A 19771-nucleotide genomic window follows, 5' to 3' on the forward strand; every position below is an offset into this window, starting at 1 on the left:
TTGTGGCAGCTTGCTGTGCGCAAATTAAAACAGTGACTACACTTCAAAAGTGCTTCATTGGCTGTAAAGTGCTTTGAGACGTCCGGTGTTCGTGAATGGTGCTATATCAATCCAAGTATTTTAACTTATCAACAAAAGTGGGTTTGTTTTCCTTTGTGCAATTATTTTTAAACTAACAATTGCGTTTCAGCGGCCCTTTAAAAGGTAAGCGATTGGTCAGCGGTGATGACTCACCAACTTGGCGCATAAGTCTCACTTTGGTGGGAGTCAGTGGCGGGGAGGCATGGAATTTGACCTCATTATCCCCCAAATTGGAGGCTTCGGCCGCTCTCAGCGGACGCTGGCGGCTTTCGCCTGCCTCCCCGACTTGTTGCTGGCCCTGACTTTCTTCAGCGGCAGCTTTTTCACGCTCATCCCGGGCCACCGCTGCCGGACCGACCCGCAGCTCCTCCCCGCAGCCCTGGCGAACCTGTCGGGCTCCCGGCTGCTCAACGCCAGCCTGCCGCTGCGCGCCGAGGCTCCCGCCGCCTGGAGCCGCTGCCGGCTGTACCGCTATCCGTCAACGGCGGCCGCCGCCCGCGCCAGTCCGCCGCTTCCCAACGGCACCGTCGCGTGCACCAGGGGGTGGCGGTTCGAGCCGTTCGCCGGCCTCGAGACCAACGTCGTCACCCAGGTGAGCAGCCGCCTCAAGCGCGCGCCCGGTGTTGTCCGTTCTAAACTCCCTCCCTCGTTTTCAGTTTGAACAGTACTAAAGTCTGAGGTAATTCACTCTTATGCGCAGTTTAGAAACCTGCACCTGCTTCTCTGAAGATTTGTGCCTGTTTTTGTTCGAACGTCCTACACACCTCTTCCCCACCAACCACCTACTAGGATATATATATATATATATATTGCACCATCATGTTCAAAAGATTTGTAGCAATTGATGGGTAAGGAAAGGTTGTGGGAAAAGTTTGTTCCAGTTTATTGTTGAGTTTCGCAGTTTACCAGAATTGTTCCTCTGATGACGGGACTTCAGTTATGTGGAGAAAAGGGGATTGTTCTCCTTGGAGCAGAGAAAGTTGGGAGGTTTGATAGAGGTGTTCAAAATCATGATGGGTCTAGATAGAGAGAAATGTTCCCGTTGGCAGATGGGTCGAGGACACTGATTTAAGGTGATTGGCCAAAGAATCAAAGGCCACATGAGGAAAATTTTTAATGCAGTGAGTGGTTAGGATCTGGAATGCATTGCCTGAAAGGGTGGTGGAGGCATATTCAATCATGGCTTTCAAAAGGTAATTGGATAAGTACCTGAAGGGAAAAAAATTGCAGGGCTATAAGGAAAAGATGGGGGAGTGGACTAGCTGAAGTGCTCGTGCAGAGAGCCGGCACGGGCTTGATGTGTCGAATGGCCTCCCTCTGTGCTATAACCATTCTATCTATGATTATCCATCGCCTAGGATTATTGCATGATGTATAATTAGCAGTCCATCATCAACTTCATCATCATCATCATCATAGGCAGTCCCTTGGAATTAAGGAGGACTTGCTTCCAGTCTAAAAATGAGCCCTTGGGTGGCTAAACAGTCCAATACATGAACCATAGTCCCTGTCACAGGTGGGACAGATAGTCATTGAGGGAAAGGGTGGGTGGGACTGGTTTGCAGTACGCTCTTTCCGCTGCCTGCGCTTGATTTCTGCATGTTCTAGGCGATGACTCGAGGTGCTCAGCGCCCTCCCGGGTGCACTTCCTCTACTTAGGGCGGTCTTTGGCCAGGGACTCCCAGGTGTCAGTGCGGATGTTGCACTTTTTATCAGGGAGGCTTTGAGGGTGTCCTTGTAACGGTTCCTCTGCCCACCTTTGGCTTGCTTGCCATGAAGGAGTTCCGAGTAGAGCGCTTGCTTTTGGAGCCTTGTGTCTGGCATGCGAACGATGTGGCTTGCCCAGTGGAGCTGATCAAGTGTAATCAGTGCTTCAATGCTGGGGATGTTGGCCTGGTCGAGGACGCTAACGTTGGTGCGTCTGTCCTCCCAGGGGATTTGTAGGATCTTGTGGAGACATCGTTGGTAGTATTTCTCCAGCGACTTGAGGTGTCTACTGTACATGGTCCATGTCTCTGAGCCATACAGGAGGGTGGGTATTACTGCAGCCCCTGTAGACCATGAGCTTGGTGGTGGATTTGAGGGCCTGGTCTTAAAAAACTGTTTTCCTCGGGCGGCCGAAGGCTGCGCTTGCGCACTGGAGGCGGTGTTGAATCTCATCGTCAATGTCTGCTCTTGTTGATAAGAGGCTCAAGAGGTATGGGAAATGGTTCACGTTGTCCAGGGCTGCACCATGGATCTTGATGACTGGGGGGATGGGGGAGTGCTGTGCGATGAGGACAGGTTGGTGGAGGATCTTTGTCTTACGGATGTTTAGCATAAGGCCCATGCTTTACCAAGCTATTCTCAGTAAACGTTCCTATCATTTGCTGTAATTTATGTGAATGTTTTCACGATCACTTAATAATGGACGGAACATCCAGGCTGTGGTTAGCTCACTGTTGTAAAACGTCAAATTATCCCCCAATATAGTTGGATGAAATGTTAGCCTGTCACACTGAACAATACTTTCTGCTAAATGCAATTTAATTTAATTAAATATTCTAATGCTGCATTGTAAAGTCCATTTTTGAAGAAATATTCTTGCGATTTAATTAGGTTTTTGGCATGATGTGATGTGAACTGATGTGAAACTCCTGAAAAGCATGTGTGTTGCTTTTTAACTTTTTTCTGAGTGTAGACTAATTTGCATCTGTCCATCCAAAGTTTAGCTTTGTGTGACAACACTGTTTGCTAATTCTGTAGCGCAAAGATTTGCGGTCAGTATTTTGCTCTTAAAGCTAGGGTGCCTAAACTTCAGTCTATCTGTAGTATGCAAACCCTGGACCAAGCAACTTATTTACACTTTCATTTCCTACTTGCTAATTTGTCCTGAGTTTTGTGGGTATGCAAATTTGGAATAGGCTGTTCTAATTCTTGCCTCATTTGTGTATAAATCTTGAAGCAGGATGTGAAGATCCTTGTTGGTATCTGCAGTTTGAAATAGATGCAAAATAATTGGAACATTGAATTAAACTAAGTAGCTACTGCAGTTTCATTGAATGTACTAAACATATCTCGCCATCAACAATAACTTGCATCTTTTTAATGTAAAGAAACATACCAAAGCACTACACAAATTGTTTATAAAGAAACAGTCTGACTAGGAGGGGACAAATTAGGGACAGACTAGAGAGGTTTTTAAAGGTGGAGATAAAGTCCAGGGAGGAAGGGCCAGAGCATAGGACAGAGGCAGCGGAAACCTCTGCCACCAATGGTGGAGGAGGGAATGCACGAGAGACCCGAGTATGAGGAACAGGGCATTTAGGAGAGGGAACATAGTGTTCGAGGAGGCTGCAGAAATAGGCTGGGGTGAGGCAATGAAGTGATTTATGGAGCTGGATGAAGATTTTATTTGCTTTGAAAATGGGAAGTGAGGCTGGGAATAGATGGGTTTGCAAAATTTGGTGTGGGACAAGATACATGCAGTAGGGTTTATGAACAAGTTGGAGATGGGAGACCAGCAAGGAGGATGTTGGGATTGTTAAGTCTGGAGGTGACTAAGACGTGTTAGATGTAGAAGTGAGCAGTTTTGGTAATGGATAGGATGAGAGATTTAAAGCTCAGCTCAGGGTCAAACAGGGTACCAAGCTCGCAAACAAACTGTTTTAGCCCGAGCATTGCTAAGGAAGGGGAATGGAGTTGCAGTGGGTGCCACAAACAATGCTTTGGCCGTTTCAATTTTGAGTTGGAGTTCTAACTCATTCAAGACGATATTGAACAAGCAGCCTGGCAGCATGGAGTCACGGGTCAATAGAAATGGTGGAGTAGTAGAGCACAGTGTCGTCTGCATACCTGTGAAAACTGACCCCATGCCTGCAAATGATACTGCTGAGGGGCAATCTATAGATGAGGAGGGGTCAAGGCAAAATTCTTGATCTCTGAAGATGTTTGCATGGGAGAGTTAGGTCGCAGTTCAGCCATGATCTCCAAGAATGACAGGCCATTTAGCACCTCGAGCCAGTTCTATGTGTGTTCCTAGAGAAGAAAAGCTATTGCTGGAGATGCAGTGAATGTGTTCAGATAGGTAGGAATAGAATTGTTAAAGACAGCCCTATGGAACTGATGACAGAGAAGATGGTTTGGAGGAAAATGATTTGGTCGATTGTATAAAACACCTTTGGAAAGAGTGAGGAGGGATAATACATGTCGATCAAGTTAAGAGAATGTCATTTGTGACTTTTGCAAAAGCCTGTTTTGGCTGTTGAGATGTTCAGAAGAGAGATTAGTGTGATTCAAGGACCGTTTCTGGAGAACTGGGAATAGAATTAGAAGCCCTGACACATTCTAAGATGTTCGAATTAGGTTGGTAATTGATCGGTCTTGGATCGTTTTTTCTGAGGAGGTGGGTGGTGTTGGTTTTTTGAAGGCAAGTTCATATCAGCTAGCATGGAAGATAGAAAGGAAGTAAGTGGAAAAGGAATTGAGGGACAAGGAGGTTGGTCACTTGAACAAAATTAATTTTGAGAGGGCAGGAAAGCAGATATGAACATATGAAAATGAAGGGCAGGTCCATCAAGCCTGCCCCACACTCAGGGTGGCTGTAGCATCTTGAGTAGACACTTCCTCCCTCCACCTTTCCACCATCCCCTCTAGCCATGTAATCTCCTGAAGAGGCAAAAAAAAATCTTAAAAACCCAGGGCCAATAACTGGTTCGGGGAAAGCTCCTCTTTGACCTCTTCATGCAGTCCAGGCGATTACATGGACCATGCATTTGTTCTCTCTTAATCAGTTTGCCTTCTACATGATACAATCTCTGCCCCAGCCAAGAAACAGTCCTGCTCCCTCCTGAAGCCATTCAGAGAGTCCGTACATGTTATGTATGCAATAAAGGTTCAGTTTAACTAAGCAAGGTACAACCTGGGCTCTGCTTTATTTGGGCCCAAAGTGCCTGACTCTCAAAATGGCTGGCCTTTTATACCTGAGCAGCACCATGTGCATGCTGCTCAGTAGCCTCCAACAATGACGCCATCTGGTGGCTACAGACAGAATGTACATAATGACAATACACACCGCACCAGCCGCCAACGCAATCCAATCCAGAGGCTTGTGGCTCTTTGGGGGAGAAAAAGGAATTGCTGAACATCCAGCCTTTTCCTACTTTTATGTAGTTAAATGCATGTTCCTTGGGCCTCCCCAATCTTTCCAACTGAAATAATCTTATCTATTGGCACGCAATCCAGTCCATTATTTTCTAAACCCCTATTGAATCACCTTTATGTGTAGACTGCTCTAGATCAATAGGCCCAGCTATTTAAGCCTATGTGAGTAAATAAGATTCTTTTAAAGAAAGAAAGCACTTTCATTTCTATAGCACCTTTCACGACTGCGGCACTACCCAAAGTGCTTTACAGCCAACTTTTGAATTGTAGTTAATTTTATAATGTAGAGAATGCAGCAGCTAATTATTACACAGCAAGGTCCCATGAACAGCAATGTGATATTGACCAGATAGACTGTTATTAGTAATGTTGGTTGAGGCATAAATATTGGCCAGAACACTAAGGAGAACTCTCCTCCTACTCTTCAAAATAGTGCCATGGGATCTCCACCTGAGGGTTTAATGACCCATCAGAAAGACGACACCTCCTACAATACTGCAATCGGAGTGTCTGAATAGATTATGTGCTCCAGTCTGAAGTGGAACTTCAATCCACAACTTTGAGGCAAGAGTGCTACCACTGAGCCATGGCTAATCTAATTTATCAGGAATCATTCTCGTACCTCTCCTCTGAATATTTTCCAATGCCACTATATCACCCACCATGATATGGAGGGAACTAGCAAAAATATAGGGCTAAAGTGGTTAGGAGACTGGGTCAAAAAAGGCAGAGTGGTGCATCTGCAGCAAAGCTCAATCATTGCTGCTTGCATGCATTAAAGTCTCTCCCAGATAGTGTTATCTGGAATCCTCCCTTTTAGTTCAGCAAGGAGTGCAGGAAAGCATGCCAGGAGCAGCACCAGGCATACCTAAAAATGAGATACCAACCTAGGTAGCTGCAAGACAGGACTACATGCATGATGAGCAGTGGAAGCCTCATGCCATCAACAGAGCTAAGCGATCTTATTAACGGATCAGGTCAAAGCTCTGCAGTCCTGCGACATCCAGTTGTGAATGGTGGTGGACAATTAAATAACTAACGGGAGGAGGAGGCTCCATGAATATCCCCATCCTCCATGATGGCGGGGCCCAGCACGCAAGTGCAAAAGACAGGGCTGAAGCATTTGCAACCGTCTTCAGCCAGAAGTGTCGAGTGGAAGATCTATATCGGCCTCGTCCTGAGGTCCCCGCCATCACAGAAGCCAGCTTTCAGCCAATTTGATTCACTCTACATGATATCAAGAAGAGACTGAGAGCTTTTGCTGTATCCAGTGCAATGAGCCTCAACAACATTCCCTCAACAACATTCCGGCTGTCGCGGTGAAGTCCTGTGCTCCAGAACTAGCCGTACCTCTAGCCAAGCTCTTCCAATACAGCTACAACAAACCTCATTACAGACTTCGTCCAAACATGGACAAAAGAGCTGAATTCCAGAGGGGAGGTGAGCGTGACTGCCCTTGACATCAAGGCCGTATTTGACTGAGTGTGGCATCAAGGAGCCCTAGTAAAATTGAAGGCAATGGGAGTCGGGGGAAGGGAGGGGAGGGGGAACTCTCCACTGGCTGGAGTCATACCTAGCACAAAGGAAGGTGGTTGTGGTTTTGGGGGTCAATCACTGCAGGAATTCCTCAGGGCAGTGTCCTAGGCCCAACCACCTACAGCTGCTTCATCAATGACCTTCCCTCCATCATAAAGTCAGAAGTTAGGGATGTTCGTTGATGATTGCACAGTGTTCAGTTCCATTCCTCAGAAAATGAAGCACCGTGGCTGCAGTATGTACCATCTATAAAATGCACTGCAGCAAATCGCCACGGCTTCTTCTGCAGCACCTTCCAAATCCGTAATCTCTACCATGTAGAAGGACAAGGACAGCAGGTGTATGGGAACACCATCAAGTTATGCACCATTCCTGACTTGGAAGTATATCGCCATTCCTCCATCGTCGCTGGGTCAGAATCCTGGAACTCCCTCCCTAACAGCACTGTGGGAGTACCTTCACCACACGGACTGCAGAGGTTCAAGAAGGTGGCTCACCATCACCTTCTCGAGCGCAATTAGGGATGGGCAATAAATGCTGGCCTTGCCAGCAACACCCATATCCCAGAACAAAAAAAAACTAAAAAAAAAAGTTAAAATGCAGCATTAAACCATTGTTGACTAAACTAAGGCTTTTGGAGCATCCATTGGATTATGGGAAATTTATGACTTGCATGCTGATATTCTTGCATAATTTTTTGTAAGTTTTCTGTTAGTCAAATTTGAGATGCCTAACCTTGGTACAGTTGTGTTCAGATGCCTCCTATTCTGTTTCCTCCTATATTTTTACAAATTTGAGGTAGTCATCACAGGCAGTCCCTCGAAACGAGGATGACCTGCTTCCACACCAAAAAGGGATGAGTTTACAGGTGTTTCAATTAAGGACCTAATATTCCAGATCCCGAACTACATCTTGAAGGGTGGAAAATGCCTCTGCGTGGATTTTTTTTTTAAACGTATGCTCATGGACTTAACAGAGCTCGGTCTTGGTCCAGTGGTAAGGATCAACCAAGACAACTGGAGACCAGCTCTGCTGCATGGACCAAGTGCGCGCACATATCACAATGTGTGCTGGCCCGTACTGTTTGTAGGACACTACTGTGTGCATATTGTCTGCTGCAGATGCCAACATAATAAGAGTAATTTTATTTCAACAGCAATTAATTGATTGATTATTAACATTTGGGGTGTACAGAGTACAACATGAGATGTTTGTATGAATGCAAGCTCTTTATTTCCTTTGCTGTATAATCATATGATTAAGCTAAAGTGATACTGGAATTTTTTTTAAATGAGCAGATACAGAGTATTCATAATAGGAGTAATTTTATGTATAGAAATTATGTAGGCACCTGCGGCAGACAATATGCACACAAGATTCCTACAAACAGTACGCGGGATGTTAATCCCTGAAATTTGGCAGTATGGATTGACTGAACAATATTGACTAAGTCACCAGGAAAACTCCCTGTTCTTGGAATAGTACACAATAGAGCTGGTCTCCAGTCGTCTTGGTTAATCCTTGCCACTGGACCAAGACCTAGCTCTGTCAAGCCCGTGTGCTGGCTGGGGTGCAACGGCCACCACACATATTTAAAAAAAAAAAAAAAAAAATCCACTCAAAGGCATCTTCCACCCTTCAAGATGTAGTTTGGGATCTGGAATATTAGGTCCTTCATTGAAACACCTGTGAATTCATCCCTTTTCAGTGTGGAAGTAAGCCATCCTCATTTCAAGGGACTGCTTATGATGACATAGTGTAACTTGGAAAAACAAATATGAACTGCATTGAAAATATGATGGAGTTGGGTGGATACAATTTAACGTCCATTTATTAAATCCTACAACATTATGACTTCTTGGTTAAATGATACTTTCTGCCTGCATTGGAAAAGTAATTAATTGCGTAAACAACCTTTTAAGACATTTTGTTGACATGGTAAGGATGCTATATAAATGTAAGTATGTATTTCTTTGGTTTGGCCCTCCCTCCCATGCTCATGGACAGTTAAATTATTACATTAAAATTGGATGCTATGATGGAGCATGATTCCACAAGATTGGGGTTTCTGCTTTGTCTTCCCTTTTACCTTTCCCTCCCACTGCATTACAAGTAGACAATTGTTCATTTTAGATATTGAGTACAATTTATTCTTAACTTGACTTTTGTGTTCAGTCAAGTTCTTCTCTCTTTTTCATGACATTGGCTCAGTAGAATAGGTTATTGTCCTTGCTCAGTGCAGTTGGTGCTATTCAGCTGAAGGAGTGATGTTCTAGTAGTGGGTGATAGTGAAACAGGAATCCTGGCAATTTCATAAAATTGTGAAGCCTAGATGAAGGATAAAACTCATACTCCAGGATATCACCAAGGTTAAAAAGGCTATAAGGCAACATGAATCACTCCCTAAAAATAAGACGTTTGGACCACTTACTGGAATGGTTGACTGCGCTGAGCCTGTGGAGGTATCTATGGCAGACCCGAATTTGTAACAGAGTATTATTGGTTAGTAACTTGTAATTCAATACTCTTATGTTGATCGGTTCCTGGTATGCCCTTTCACTTGGTTTCAGTGGTGTCAACAGATTCTTCAACCATAGGTCTACGACACACTATCGCACAACAATGTTGTTGACTTGCATAATTGCCAATGAAAATCTGGGATAATTTATCTATACAACTGGCAAAGTCCTCGTGTTGAAGCATCAAAATTTAAATTTTTCTCACTAAAAACTATTCCTGCTTAATCACTTCACTACACAATATTTGAATATTTATGTAATTGTGGAAATATTTTGATGTAATATCTTTGGATGAGAACCAATTGTACATTCTCTAACTTGAGTTAAGCTTGCAACTTTGCACTACTGATGGGGAACCTTGTCCACTGATCTCGCTTGTCAGAATTTCAGTTGCATGCTGCATGTGATTTTCCAACTATTTAAATTTATATGTTGGAAAACATGTATAACATGTGCCCAATTCCCTAATATGCACTGCTGGTGGGTGAAGTTTTTTTTTAATGTTTTAGTGTAAGCAGGCTTAATATAAATGATGAACTTTTCTCTGGCTTCTTGCAAAGTAAAGAAAGTCCTTTTCATTAGCTTTGGCTTCAAGCAGACATGAGTCCTTGCATCTAGTTTGGCAGATGACTCTGGTTAGGGTACCCTCTCGATGCACTTTCCAAAGCACAAGATACAACATATGGTTCCCTTCTAATCTAACCAGTGTCAGTTTAATTTCTTCCATCAGTCATTTTGGGAAGCTACAAGTGGCTTTTTTTTTAATTGAATATTTCTCTTAGTTAGGAAGAAGAGTGGAACCTCTATCTTGCCCTACCACTAGCAATGCTGTTCGTTGATTAAGGCTGTTGAAATTAAGGTCATTGTTGTACCCCACTCTCAGAATAGTATTTATATTGTATGATGCAGACCCAGAGTTATCCTGCTTCTGCATGTCAACCTCTCTGGTCAGAAGCAAAGGAGCTCTCCAAGCATGTATGTGTAGAGTTACTATGGGCCCAAGTTTCGGATCCTCGGTAGATCAGTGCACCTCGGAGAGGCCCGCCTAATTTCTAGAACTGAAAAAGCGTCAAATACTTAACTTCGCGATTCCCCGATATCTGTAGGCCCATTTGCAGCTCAGTGCGGCGCAGCAGAAGCTGCTGGGGGCAGAGCTACAGAGTGCCGGCAGCTGCGCGTGTGCGCAGTAGCTCCTGGCCCTCCCAGCACGTCCTGTCTCCGGGCGACGACCCTATCCCTGGCCAAAGGGACGTTGCCCCTATGCTGGGCTGAGTGGCCTGCCTGCCCTTACCTCGTCGGCGGCGGGCCCGTCCGACTGGCATCTCCTCGGGGGCAGGCCCCGCCCGAACTCCTCGTCAGTGGCGGGGCCTGCCCGACCAGCATCTCCTCGGGGGAGGGCCCCGCCCGAGCAGCTCTTCGGCAGGCTTGGTTAGAGGGCGCCTGGTGCTGCAATAGGTGAGAAGAAACTTTAAATGTTTTATTTATTGACTTTTTGATTTTATTTTAATTATTTTTTGATTTTTATTGGTTTATTGATTTATCATTTATTATTGATGATGGCTCTTTATTGGTTAAAAGTGAAGTGTTTAATGCTTTGTAAAATCTCCTAACTTCCCCCCCCCCCCCCCCCTACACCCCCCCATCTCGCGCTAACTGTGCCTAATTTATAAAGTGTAGGCAAGGTTTTTCTGAGCGTACAAAAATTGATACTTACTCCGTTCTGTTAGTTTGGAGTAACTTTTCGCTGCCTAAACTTGCAAAACAGGTGTAAGTGGCTGGTAATGTCCACTTTTGGGGAAAAAAACTGTACTAAAACGAAACTATTATAATTAACTAGAACTGGAGCAAACTAAATGCAGAGAATGGCGATTTCTAACATACTCCATACTAAACTAGTTGCTCCAAAAAAATAGGAGCAACTCAGGCCGAAACTTGGGCCCAGTATAACTAAAAAAACAAATGGTGTGACTCTAAAGGTGTACGAGTCCACCTCTTGGGGATTGTATACCACTAGATTTTGATGTCGTTGGAAACGACTTCACTGGCCTGATTGTACTTGTTTTGCATTAATGTTGAGCAGTTTTGAATGTGTTTCAGGAAAGCAGTAATTAAAGATTGTTTCCATTGGTTCATTACTTTGTAACAAGGGGACATAGACTCAGAATTGTCACTCGAAGAACAAAGTAAGTAGTTACAGGAATTATTTTTCAAGCTCAGTCTTGATCATAAGTGGCTATTGAGGCAGAAATGATATTATCGAAAAGGGAATTGGGAAAGGAGGCTATGGGGAAAGGGCAAGGACCTGAGATTACAGTAAATGGCTCCAGATGAACAGATAGCGTTGGCAGGATCATAACTGGCCAGATGGCCTCCTTCCGTGTCGTGGTTAATTTTGTGATTCCAGTCCTTGAATTAACTGAGGGGGGAGGAAGAGAGAGACGGGACCCTTATTAGTAAATAGAGAAACCTAGATTATGTTGAAGAACCCTGCATTTAAATAAATAAATAAATAAATAAAAATTTATAATGGGGGGGGGAAAAAAAGACTTGCATTTCTATAGCACCTTTCACAGCCTCCAGACGTCCCAAAGCACTTTACAGCTAATGAAGTACTTTTTGAAGTGTAGTCACTGTTGTAAAGGAATGTGGAATAAAGGCAAAGAGCTAACTCACCTGTGAGGCAGTGACCAAATGTTTTTCATTAGTTCCAATTCCGCAAAATTCTTCTACACTACTGCCTCCCCCCCCACCCCGCGCGCGCACACACCTTCATTCATAGAAACATATAAAATAGGTGCAGGAGTAGGCCATTCGGCCCTTCTAGCCTGCACCGCCATTCAATGAGTTCATGGCTGAACATGCAACTTCAGTACCCCATTCCTGCTTTCTCGCCATACCCCTTGATCCCCCTAGTAGTAAGGACTTCATCTAACTCCTTTTTGAATATATTTAGTGAATTGGGCTCAACAACTTTCTGTGGTAGAGAATTCCACAGGTTCACCACTCTCTGGGTGAAGATGTTTCTCCTCATCTCGGTCCTAAATGGCTTACCCCTTAACCTGAGACTGTGACCCCTGGTTCTGGACTTCCCCAACATTGGGAACATTCTTCCTGCATCTAACCTGTCTAAACCCATCAGAATTTTAAACGTTTCTATGAGGTCCCCTCTCATTCTTCTGAACTCCAGTGAATACAAGCCCAGTTGATCCAGTCTTTCTTGATGGGTCAGTCCCGCCATCCCGGGAATCAGTCTGGTGAACCTTTGCTGCACTCCCTCAATAGCAAGAATGTCCTTCCTCAGGTTAGGAGACCAAAACTGTACACAATACTCCAGATGTGGCCTCACCAAGGCCCTGTACAACTGTAGCAACACCTCCCTGCCCCTGTACTCACATCCCCTCGCTATGAAGGCCAACATGCCATTTGCTTTCTTAACTGCCTGCTGTACCTGCATGCCAACCTTCATGACTGATGTACCATAGCACCCAGGTCTCGTTGCACCTCCCTTTTCCTAATCTGTCACCATTCAGATAAAAGTCTGTCTCTCTGTTTTTACCACCAAAGTGGATAACCTCACATTTATCCACATTATACTTCATCTGCCATGCATTTGCCCACTCACCTAACCTATCCAAGTCGCTCTGCAGCCTCATAGCATCCTCCTCGCAGCTCACACAGCCACCCAACTTAGTGTCATCTGCAAATTTGGAGATACTACATTTAATCCCCTCGTCTAAATCATTAATGTACAGTATAAACAGCTGGGGCCCCAGCACAGAACCTTGCGGTACCCCACTAGTCACTGCCTGCCATTCTGAAAAGTCCCCATTTACTCCTCCTCTTTGCTTCCTGTCTGACAACCAGTTCTCAATCCATGTCAGCACACTACCCCCAATTCCATGTGCTTTAACTTTGCACATTAATCTCTTGTGTGGGACCTTGTCGAAAGCCTTCTGAAAGTCCAAATATACCACATCAACTGGTTCTCCCTTGTTCACTCTACTGGAAACATCCTCAAAAAATTCCAGAAGATTTGTCAAGCATGATTTCCCTTTCACAAATCCATGCTGACTTGGACCTATCATGTCACCTCTTTCCAAATGTGCTGCTATGACATCCTTAATAATTGATTCCATCATTTTACCCACTACCGATGTCAGGCTGACCGGTCTATAATTCCCTGTTTTTTCTCTCCCTCCTTTTTTTAAAAAGTGGGGTTACAGTGGCTACCCTCCACTCGATGGGAACTGATTCAGAGTCAATGGAATGTTGGAAAATGACTGTCAATGCATCCGCTATTTCCAAGGCCACCTCCTTGAGTACTCTGGGATGCAGTCCATCAGGCCCTGGGGATTTATTGGCCTTCAATCCCATCAATTTCCCCAACACAATTTCCCGACTAATAAGGATTTCCCTCAGCTCCGCCTCCTTACTAGACCCTCTGACCCCTTTTATATCCGGAAGGTTGTTTGTGTCCTCCTTAGTGAATACCGAACCAAAATACTTGTTCAATTGGTCCGCCATTTCTTTGTTCCCCGTTATGACTTCCCCTGATTCTGACTGCAGGGGACCTACGTTTGTCTTTACTAACCTTTTTCTCTTTACATATCTATAGAAACTTTTGCAATCCGTCTTAATGTTCCCTGCAAGCTTCTTCTCGTACTCCATTTTCCCTGCCCTAATCAAACCCTTTGTCCTCCTCTGCTGAGTTCTAAATTTCTCCCAGTCCCTGGGTTCGCTGCTATTTCTGGCCAATTTGTATGCCACTTCCTTGGCTTTAATACTATCCCTGATTTCCCTTGATAGCCACGGTTGAGCCACCTTCCCTTTTTTATTTTGACGCCAGACAGGAATGTACAATTGTTGTAGTTCATCCATGCGGTCTCTAAATGTCTGCCATTGCCCATCCACAGTCAACCCCTTAAGTATAATTCGCCAATCTATCCTAGCCAATTCACGCCTCATACCTTCAAAGTTACCCTTCTTTAAGTTCTGGACCATGGTCTCTGAATTAACTGTTTCATTCTCCATCCTCATGCAGAATTCCACCATATTATGGTCACTCTTCCCCAAGGGGCCTAGCACAACGTGATTGCTAATTAATCCTCTCTCATTACACAACACCCAGTCTAAGATGGCCTCCCTCCTAGTTGGTTCCTCGACATATTGGTCTAGAAAACCATCCCTTATGCACTCCAGGAAATCCTCCTCCACCGTATTGCTTCCAGTTTGGTTAGCCCAATCTATGTGCATATTAAAGTCACCTATTATAACTGCTGCACCCTTATTGCATGCACCCCTAATTTCCTGTTTGATGCCCTCCCCAACATCACTACTACTGTTTGGAGGTCTGTACACCACTCCCACTAACGTTTTTTGCTCTTTGGTATTCTGCAGCTCTACCCATATAGATTCCACATCATCCAAGCTAATGTCCTTCCTAACTATTGCCTTAATCTCCTCCTTAACCAGCAATGCTACCCCACCTCCTTTTCCTTTTATTCTATCCTTCCTGAATGTTGAATACCCCTGGATGTTGAGTTCCCAGCCCTGATCATCCTGGAGCCACGTCTCTGTAATCCCAATCACATCATATTTGTTAACATCTATTTGCACAGTTAATTCATCCACCGCATTACGGATACTCCTTGCATTAAGACACAAAGCCTTTAGGCTTGTTTTTTTGAACACCCTTTGTCCTTTTAGAATTTTGCTGTACAGTGGCCCTTTTTGTTTCTTTGCCTTGGGTTTCTCTGCCCTCCACTTTTCCTCATCTCCTTTCTGTCTTTTGCTTTTGTCTCCTTTTTGTTTCCTTCTGGCTCCCTGCATTGGTTCCCATCCCCCTGCCATATTAGTTTAACTCCTCCCCAACAGCATTAGCAAACACTCCCCCTCGGACATTGGTTCCAGTCCTGCCCAGGTGCAGACCGTCCGGTTTGTACTGGTCCCACCTCCCCCAGAACCGGTTCCAATGCCCCAGGAATTTGAATCCTTCCCTGCTGCACCACTGCTCAAGCCACGTATTCATCTGTGCTATCCTGCGATTCCTACTCTGACTAGCACGTGGCAATTCAATTTAAATTTTGCTTTTAAGTTGCTGGCACAATTCATGTGTGCTGTTTGAACAGTATATACAAATCTCCGCAAGACCCTACAAATCCCCTGGGAGGACAGACGCACCAAGATTAGCGTCCTCGACCAGGCCAACATCCCCAGCATCGAAGCACTGACCACGCTTGATCAGCTCCGCTGCGTAGGACACAAGACTCCCAAAGCAAGCGCTCTACTCGGAACTCCTTCACGGCAAAGGTGGGCAGCGGAAACATTACAAGGACACCCTCAAAGGCTCCCCACTGACACCTGGGAGTCCCTGGCCAAAGACCGTCCTAAGTGGAGGAAGCGCATTCGGGAGGGCGCTGAGCACATCTAATGTCGTCGCCAAGAGCGTTCAGAAATCAAGCGCAGGCAGCGGAAAGAGCGTGCGGCAAACCAGTCCCATGCACCCCTTCCCTCAACGACTATCTGTCCTACCTGTGACAGAGACTGTGGTTCTCGTATTGGATGTACAGCCACCTAAGAACTCATGTTAAGAGTGGAAGCCAATCTTCCTCGATTCCGAGGGACTGCCTATGATGATGGTGATATACAAATTAGAGGGGTGGTTTTTTTTTTCTGTGAAGATGGGTCTCGTGTCGTGACAAATAGTGATAGATGACAGGATCCCTGATTGATCTCACACTTTCAAGTAAACTATTTTGAACTTGAAATAATTTTATTGAGTGGGACCTCTATTATCTTCCTTCATGATTGACTGCCAACATTTTCATGGGGGGGAAAAAAAACATTACATGAGACATCTGCCCTCTGAGGTGGATATAAAAGATTCCATGGCACTATTTCAAAGAAAATTAGGGGAGTTATCCCTGGTGTCATGACCAATAGTTATCCCTCAATCAAAATCACAAAAATGGATTATGTGGTCATTATCATATTGCTGTTTGTGGGAGCTTACTGTGTGCAAATTGGCTCCCGCGTTTCCTGCATTGTGACTACATTCCAAAAATACTTCTTTGACTGTAAAGTGCTTTGAGACGTCCGGTGGTTGTGAAATGCGCTATATAAATGCATGTCTGTCTGTCTCTTTAATTTGTATCATACTTGGCTTTATTTTTCTGTATAGGGGATTTATGTACGTTGTGCGTAAAACTGCAATATGTGGACTCTTTACAGTTAAGAGTAGATAACAAAGGTTTCCTGAACGTACAGGTCTAATAATACACGTGTGAATTAAGTGTGCATCTTATGTGTAAAATTACATGTACAATTAACGCAACCATGTTAGACCAACACTATGGGAACATTTCTAAGCGTATGTGTATCAACTCCGAAATACTTGTTTAGTGAAGGGATACTTTAATACTGAGTGCATTGTTTGCTGAGTATAGATATGTGCTTTCTGGTTCTGTCTAAGAGCTGAATAAATGCAGCTGACCACAGAATGAGTCTTAGCCACCACGCTGTAATTAGAGAACACAAGTACAGAGTGACTAAACCACGGTATGCAAGTGAAAGTACAGTTTACAGGTTTGTGAGAAATAAATCATAAGTGTTCTAAAGTTTATATGTCCTCAGTAGTAAAAGAAAGACTTGCAAATAAGCATGTCCAGAAAAATGCTCTGATTGGGTCTCCTTGATCACATGACCTGCTTGCTGATTGATCTCCTTGGAAGATAAGTTACACCCAGCTGTTTCTCTGGAATGTGTAATTAGAACCGCCCTGCCAACAAATCAGTGAATTTGCAAAGTGTTATTCGAGCCATTCTGACTGCCGATTCCAGACAGAAGAGAGATCACTTGGAACAGACAGGGCTTATTCTCATGGGTCAAGATCTTCTCCCACCACCCCCTGCCTCCCACCCACCAAGTGCCTGACCTTGCCCCCAGTATCTTTCTCGCTCTCTGCCCCAGCGCTCGCTCGTGCGCTCTCTGCCTCCAGTCATTCTCTCTCTCTCTCTCTCTCTCTCTCTGCCCCCAGTCATTCTCGCTCGCTCTCTCGCTCTTCTTCTCCCCTCCCCCCACCCCCCAGCTCTTTTTTTTCTCTCAGAAGGCCATGTAAAAGTTTGTATAGTTAATCAGCGATATTCTGGTCAAAAGTCCTGCAGATAATCCAAAAGCCCTAGAACCAGCTCCAGGCTCGGGCAGCAGTGAGCGCCACCCGGTTCATGGTTCGGCTCCGACTTCCTTGTATATCGCGCTGCATATGAGTGACCGGATCCGACGTGCATGTTCAAAAATGGGGCGGAGTCCAAGGTGCGCATGTGCAGAAGGACACACAAAGATTGCAAATAATCACTTTTTGCATTTATATAGCTCCTTTCATCACTGGGTGTTTCAAAGTGCTTTGCACCCAATGAAGTACTTTTTGAAGTGTAGTTGCTGTTGTAATGTGGGAAATAAGTACTGTAGTATAATTTAGATAAGGGGTTCGTGATTACTAATCCAGTTGAAAAGGGATCCTTCAACCCAAAAAGTTTGAGAACTACTGCTTTAGAACACAGTCTAAGTTGTTAAACAAATGCCAATGGTTACTAATAAATTCTATATATTATTAACTCTTAATAATTTGAGAAGCTTCATGGAAAAACATGAGCAGCACCATATATTTTGATAGCTCCTTCAGCTATACACTAAATGACAAAGTAGATTATTACAGCAATCTAATGTTTTTTTTCAACTTTGTCATTTAAAAACATAACTAATTTACTGGGCATTTCTAATACTGATCCATACCATAACACTTTATTACAGTAATTTAAAAAAGACATCAGCATTTTAATGGAACCTGTTTGACCTGAATGTCGTAAGCAAGTCGTTAGTACTGCCAGTGACTCACATGCTTTGCATATATTGACCGTGCACATCACTTGACTTCTTTCATCATACAGTTTAACAACTGAGGATATATTTACTCTTCCTGCAAAAAAAACTACAGTATAATCCATCCCTCAATTTTTGGTTACTGTACCATGCGTTAAAAGATTAACTTTTTCCAAGTGTGGTTTAATTCTGTTATGAAGCCTTCACTGTATATAGCATGCAAGTGTGATGCTCAAAATACTTAACTACTGAGAGTGGAGTATTTAAAGTGCAGATCACATTTGTTGAATCCAATGTATTGACTAGTATATAGTAAGTGAAGCACCCTAAGGAAGGTCCAGAAAAATGGCTTTGTTGAGCCTTAATACTTTAGCCTTTTGTTTTTTAAAAAAAAACACAATTTACCCCAACTTTTCAATAATTTGTTGGCTCACAAATTACATCTTGAATATCAGCGTGGTTATGGAAATTGCCGTTCCCATGCAATTTCTCTATTGCAAATGATGCAGAAAATGGTGGAAATATACTACAGCTTCCTCAGCATATATAAAAAGGAGAGATAAGTTGATGTTTGAGGCATAGGCTCCAGGAACATGAAGTACTGAGCCGGATGCTGAGCTGACTGTCGTCCTAGTAGACAGTGCTTTTTTCAGTACTTCCTAAAGTTGCAGAAGTCTGCTGGAGAGAATTATATTTATTCTGAATTTCATCTTTGAGAATGACTAAAATACCAAAAAATTGAAAGATAGGATTTAATTGTAAAATAGAGTATTGGACAATGATAAAACTGTAACCACAATGTACTGTATAAAATGAGTAATATTGGTCTACTTGATGTTTTTAGGCGGTAAAGAAAAGGTACTCCTTGAGATTAAACAGTTTTCATTTTATTTTTTAAGTGGAACCTGGTTTGTGAGAACTACTGGAAGGTTCCACTAGAGCAAGTGAGCTACACAATTGGTTGGACTGTTGGATTCTTGACTCTTGGATCTGTTGCTGATGGGTAAGTTTTTTTTTCTCTGATTCACGGTATTGGCCTCTCAAGCTTACTGTGATTTGTTTTAGTATTTGGTATCCTGCTAAAACTGCTGCTATTGTAAATTTCAAGACAGCGTAGTAAATGCAGTATTTTCATGGTTTGAAAATAGCTTGAATGCTCCAGCAGAGAACTGTTTGAAAATCCTTCTTGACAAAGGCAAGTAGATTTACATGATGGGTAATTCTGGGCTGACCTGTTTAGATAGACCTTTCAGGTGTCAGCTGTGGCTCATTGGGTAGCACTCTTGCTTCTGAGTTAGAAGGCTTTGGGTTCAAGTCTCACTCTGGAGACTTGAGCATAAAATCTGGGCTGACATCCCAGTGCAGTACTGAGGGATATAGAAAATGCTTGTGTGTAAAATTGAGGGACCTAGGCCCTTATTTTCCCCAATGAAGATTTCTGGCATCCACTTACCTGTACACACGTTTTTCTACCCACCGTCGGCGGTGAAAAAAAAACTCGCTAGTCTCCCCGAAACGAAAGCTATTTATAGCACCGCGCTACCCGAGTCCATCTCGGCAGGGGGGGGGGGGGGCGGAGCTGACAATGTGCACCAAAGATTCACTGCACACCGCTT

The 19771-nt window shown here is 43.9% G+C and overlaps 1 protein-coding gene across 1 annotated transcript in view; it reads left to right on the top strand.

Annotated features, from left to right (window-relative positions):
• The first annotated feature begins 279 nt into the window (after window positions 1-279).
• Window positions 280-19771, top strand: part of slc22a31 (solute carrier family 22 member 31) — a 92926-nt gene continuing 73434 nt past the window's right edge. The window contains exons 1-2 of the mRNA XM_070898157.1: window positions 280-673; window positions 19055-19158. Coding sequence (XP_070754258.1) covers window positions 284-673; window positions 19055-19158 — 494 coding nt within the window. The 5' untranslated portion in view covers window positions 280-283. The remainder of the gene's footprint in view (window positions 674-19054; window positions 19159-19771) is intronic.

Source organism: Pristiophorus japonicus, chromosome 13, assembly GCF_044704955.1.
Source record: "Pristiophorus japonicus isolate sPriJap1 chromosome 13, sPriJap1.hap1, whole genome shotgun sequence".
Taxonomy (NCBI): domain Eukaryota; kingdom Metazoa; phylum Chordata; class Chondrichthyes; family Pristiophoridae; genus Pristiophorus; species Pristiophorus japonicus.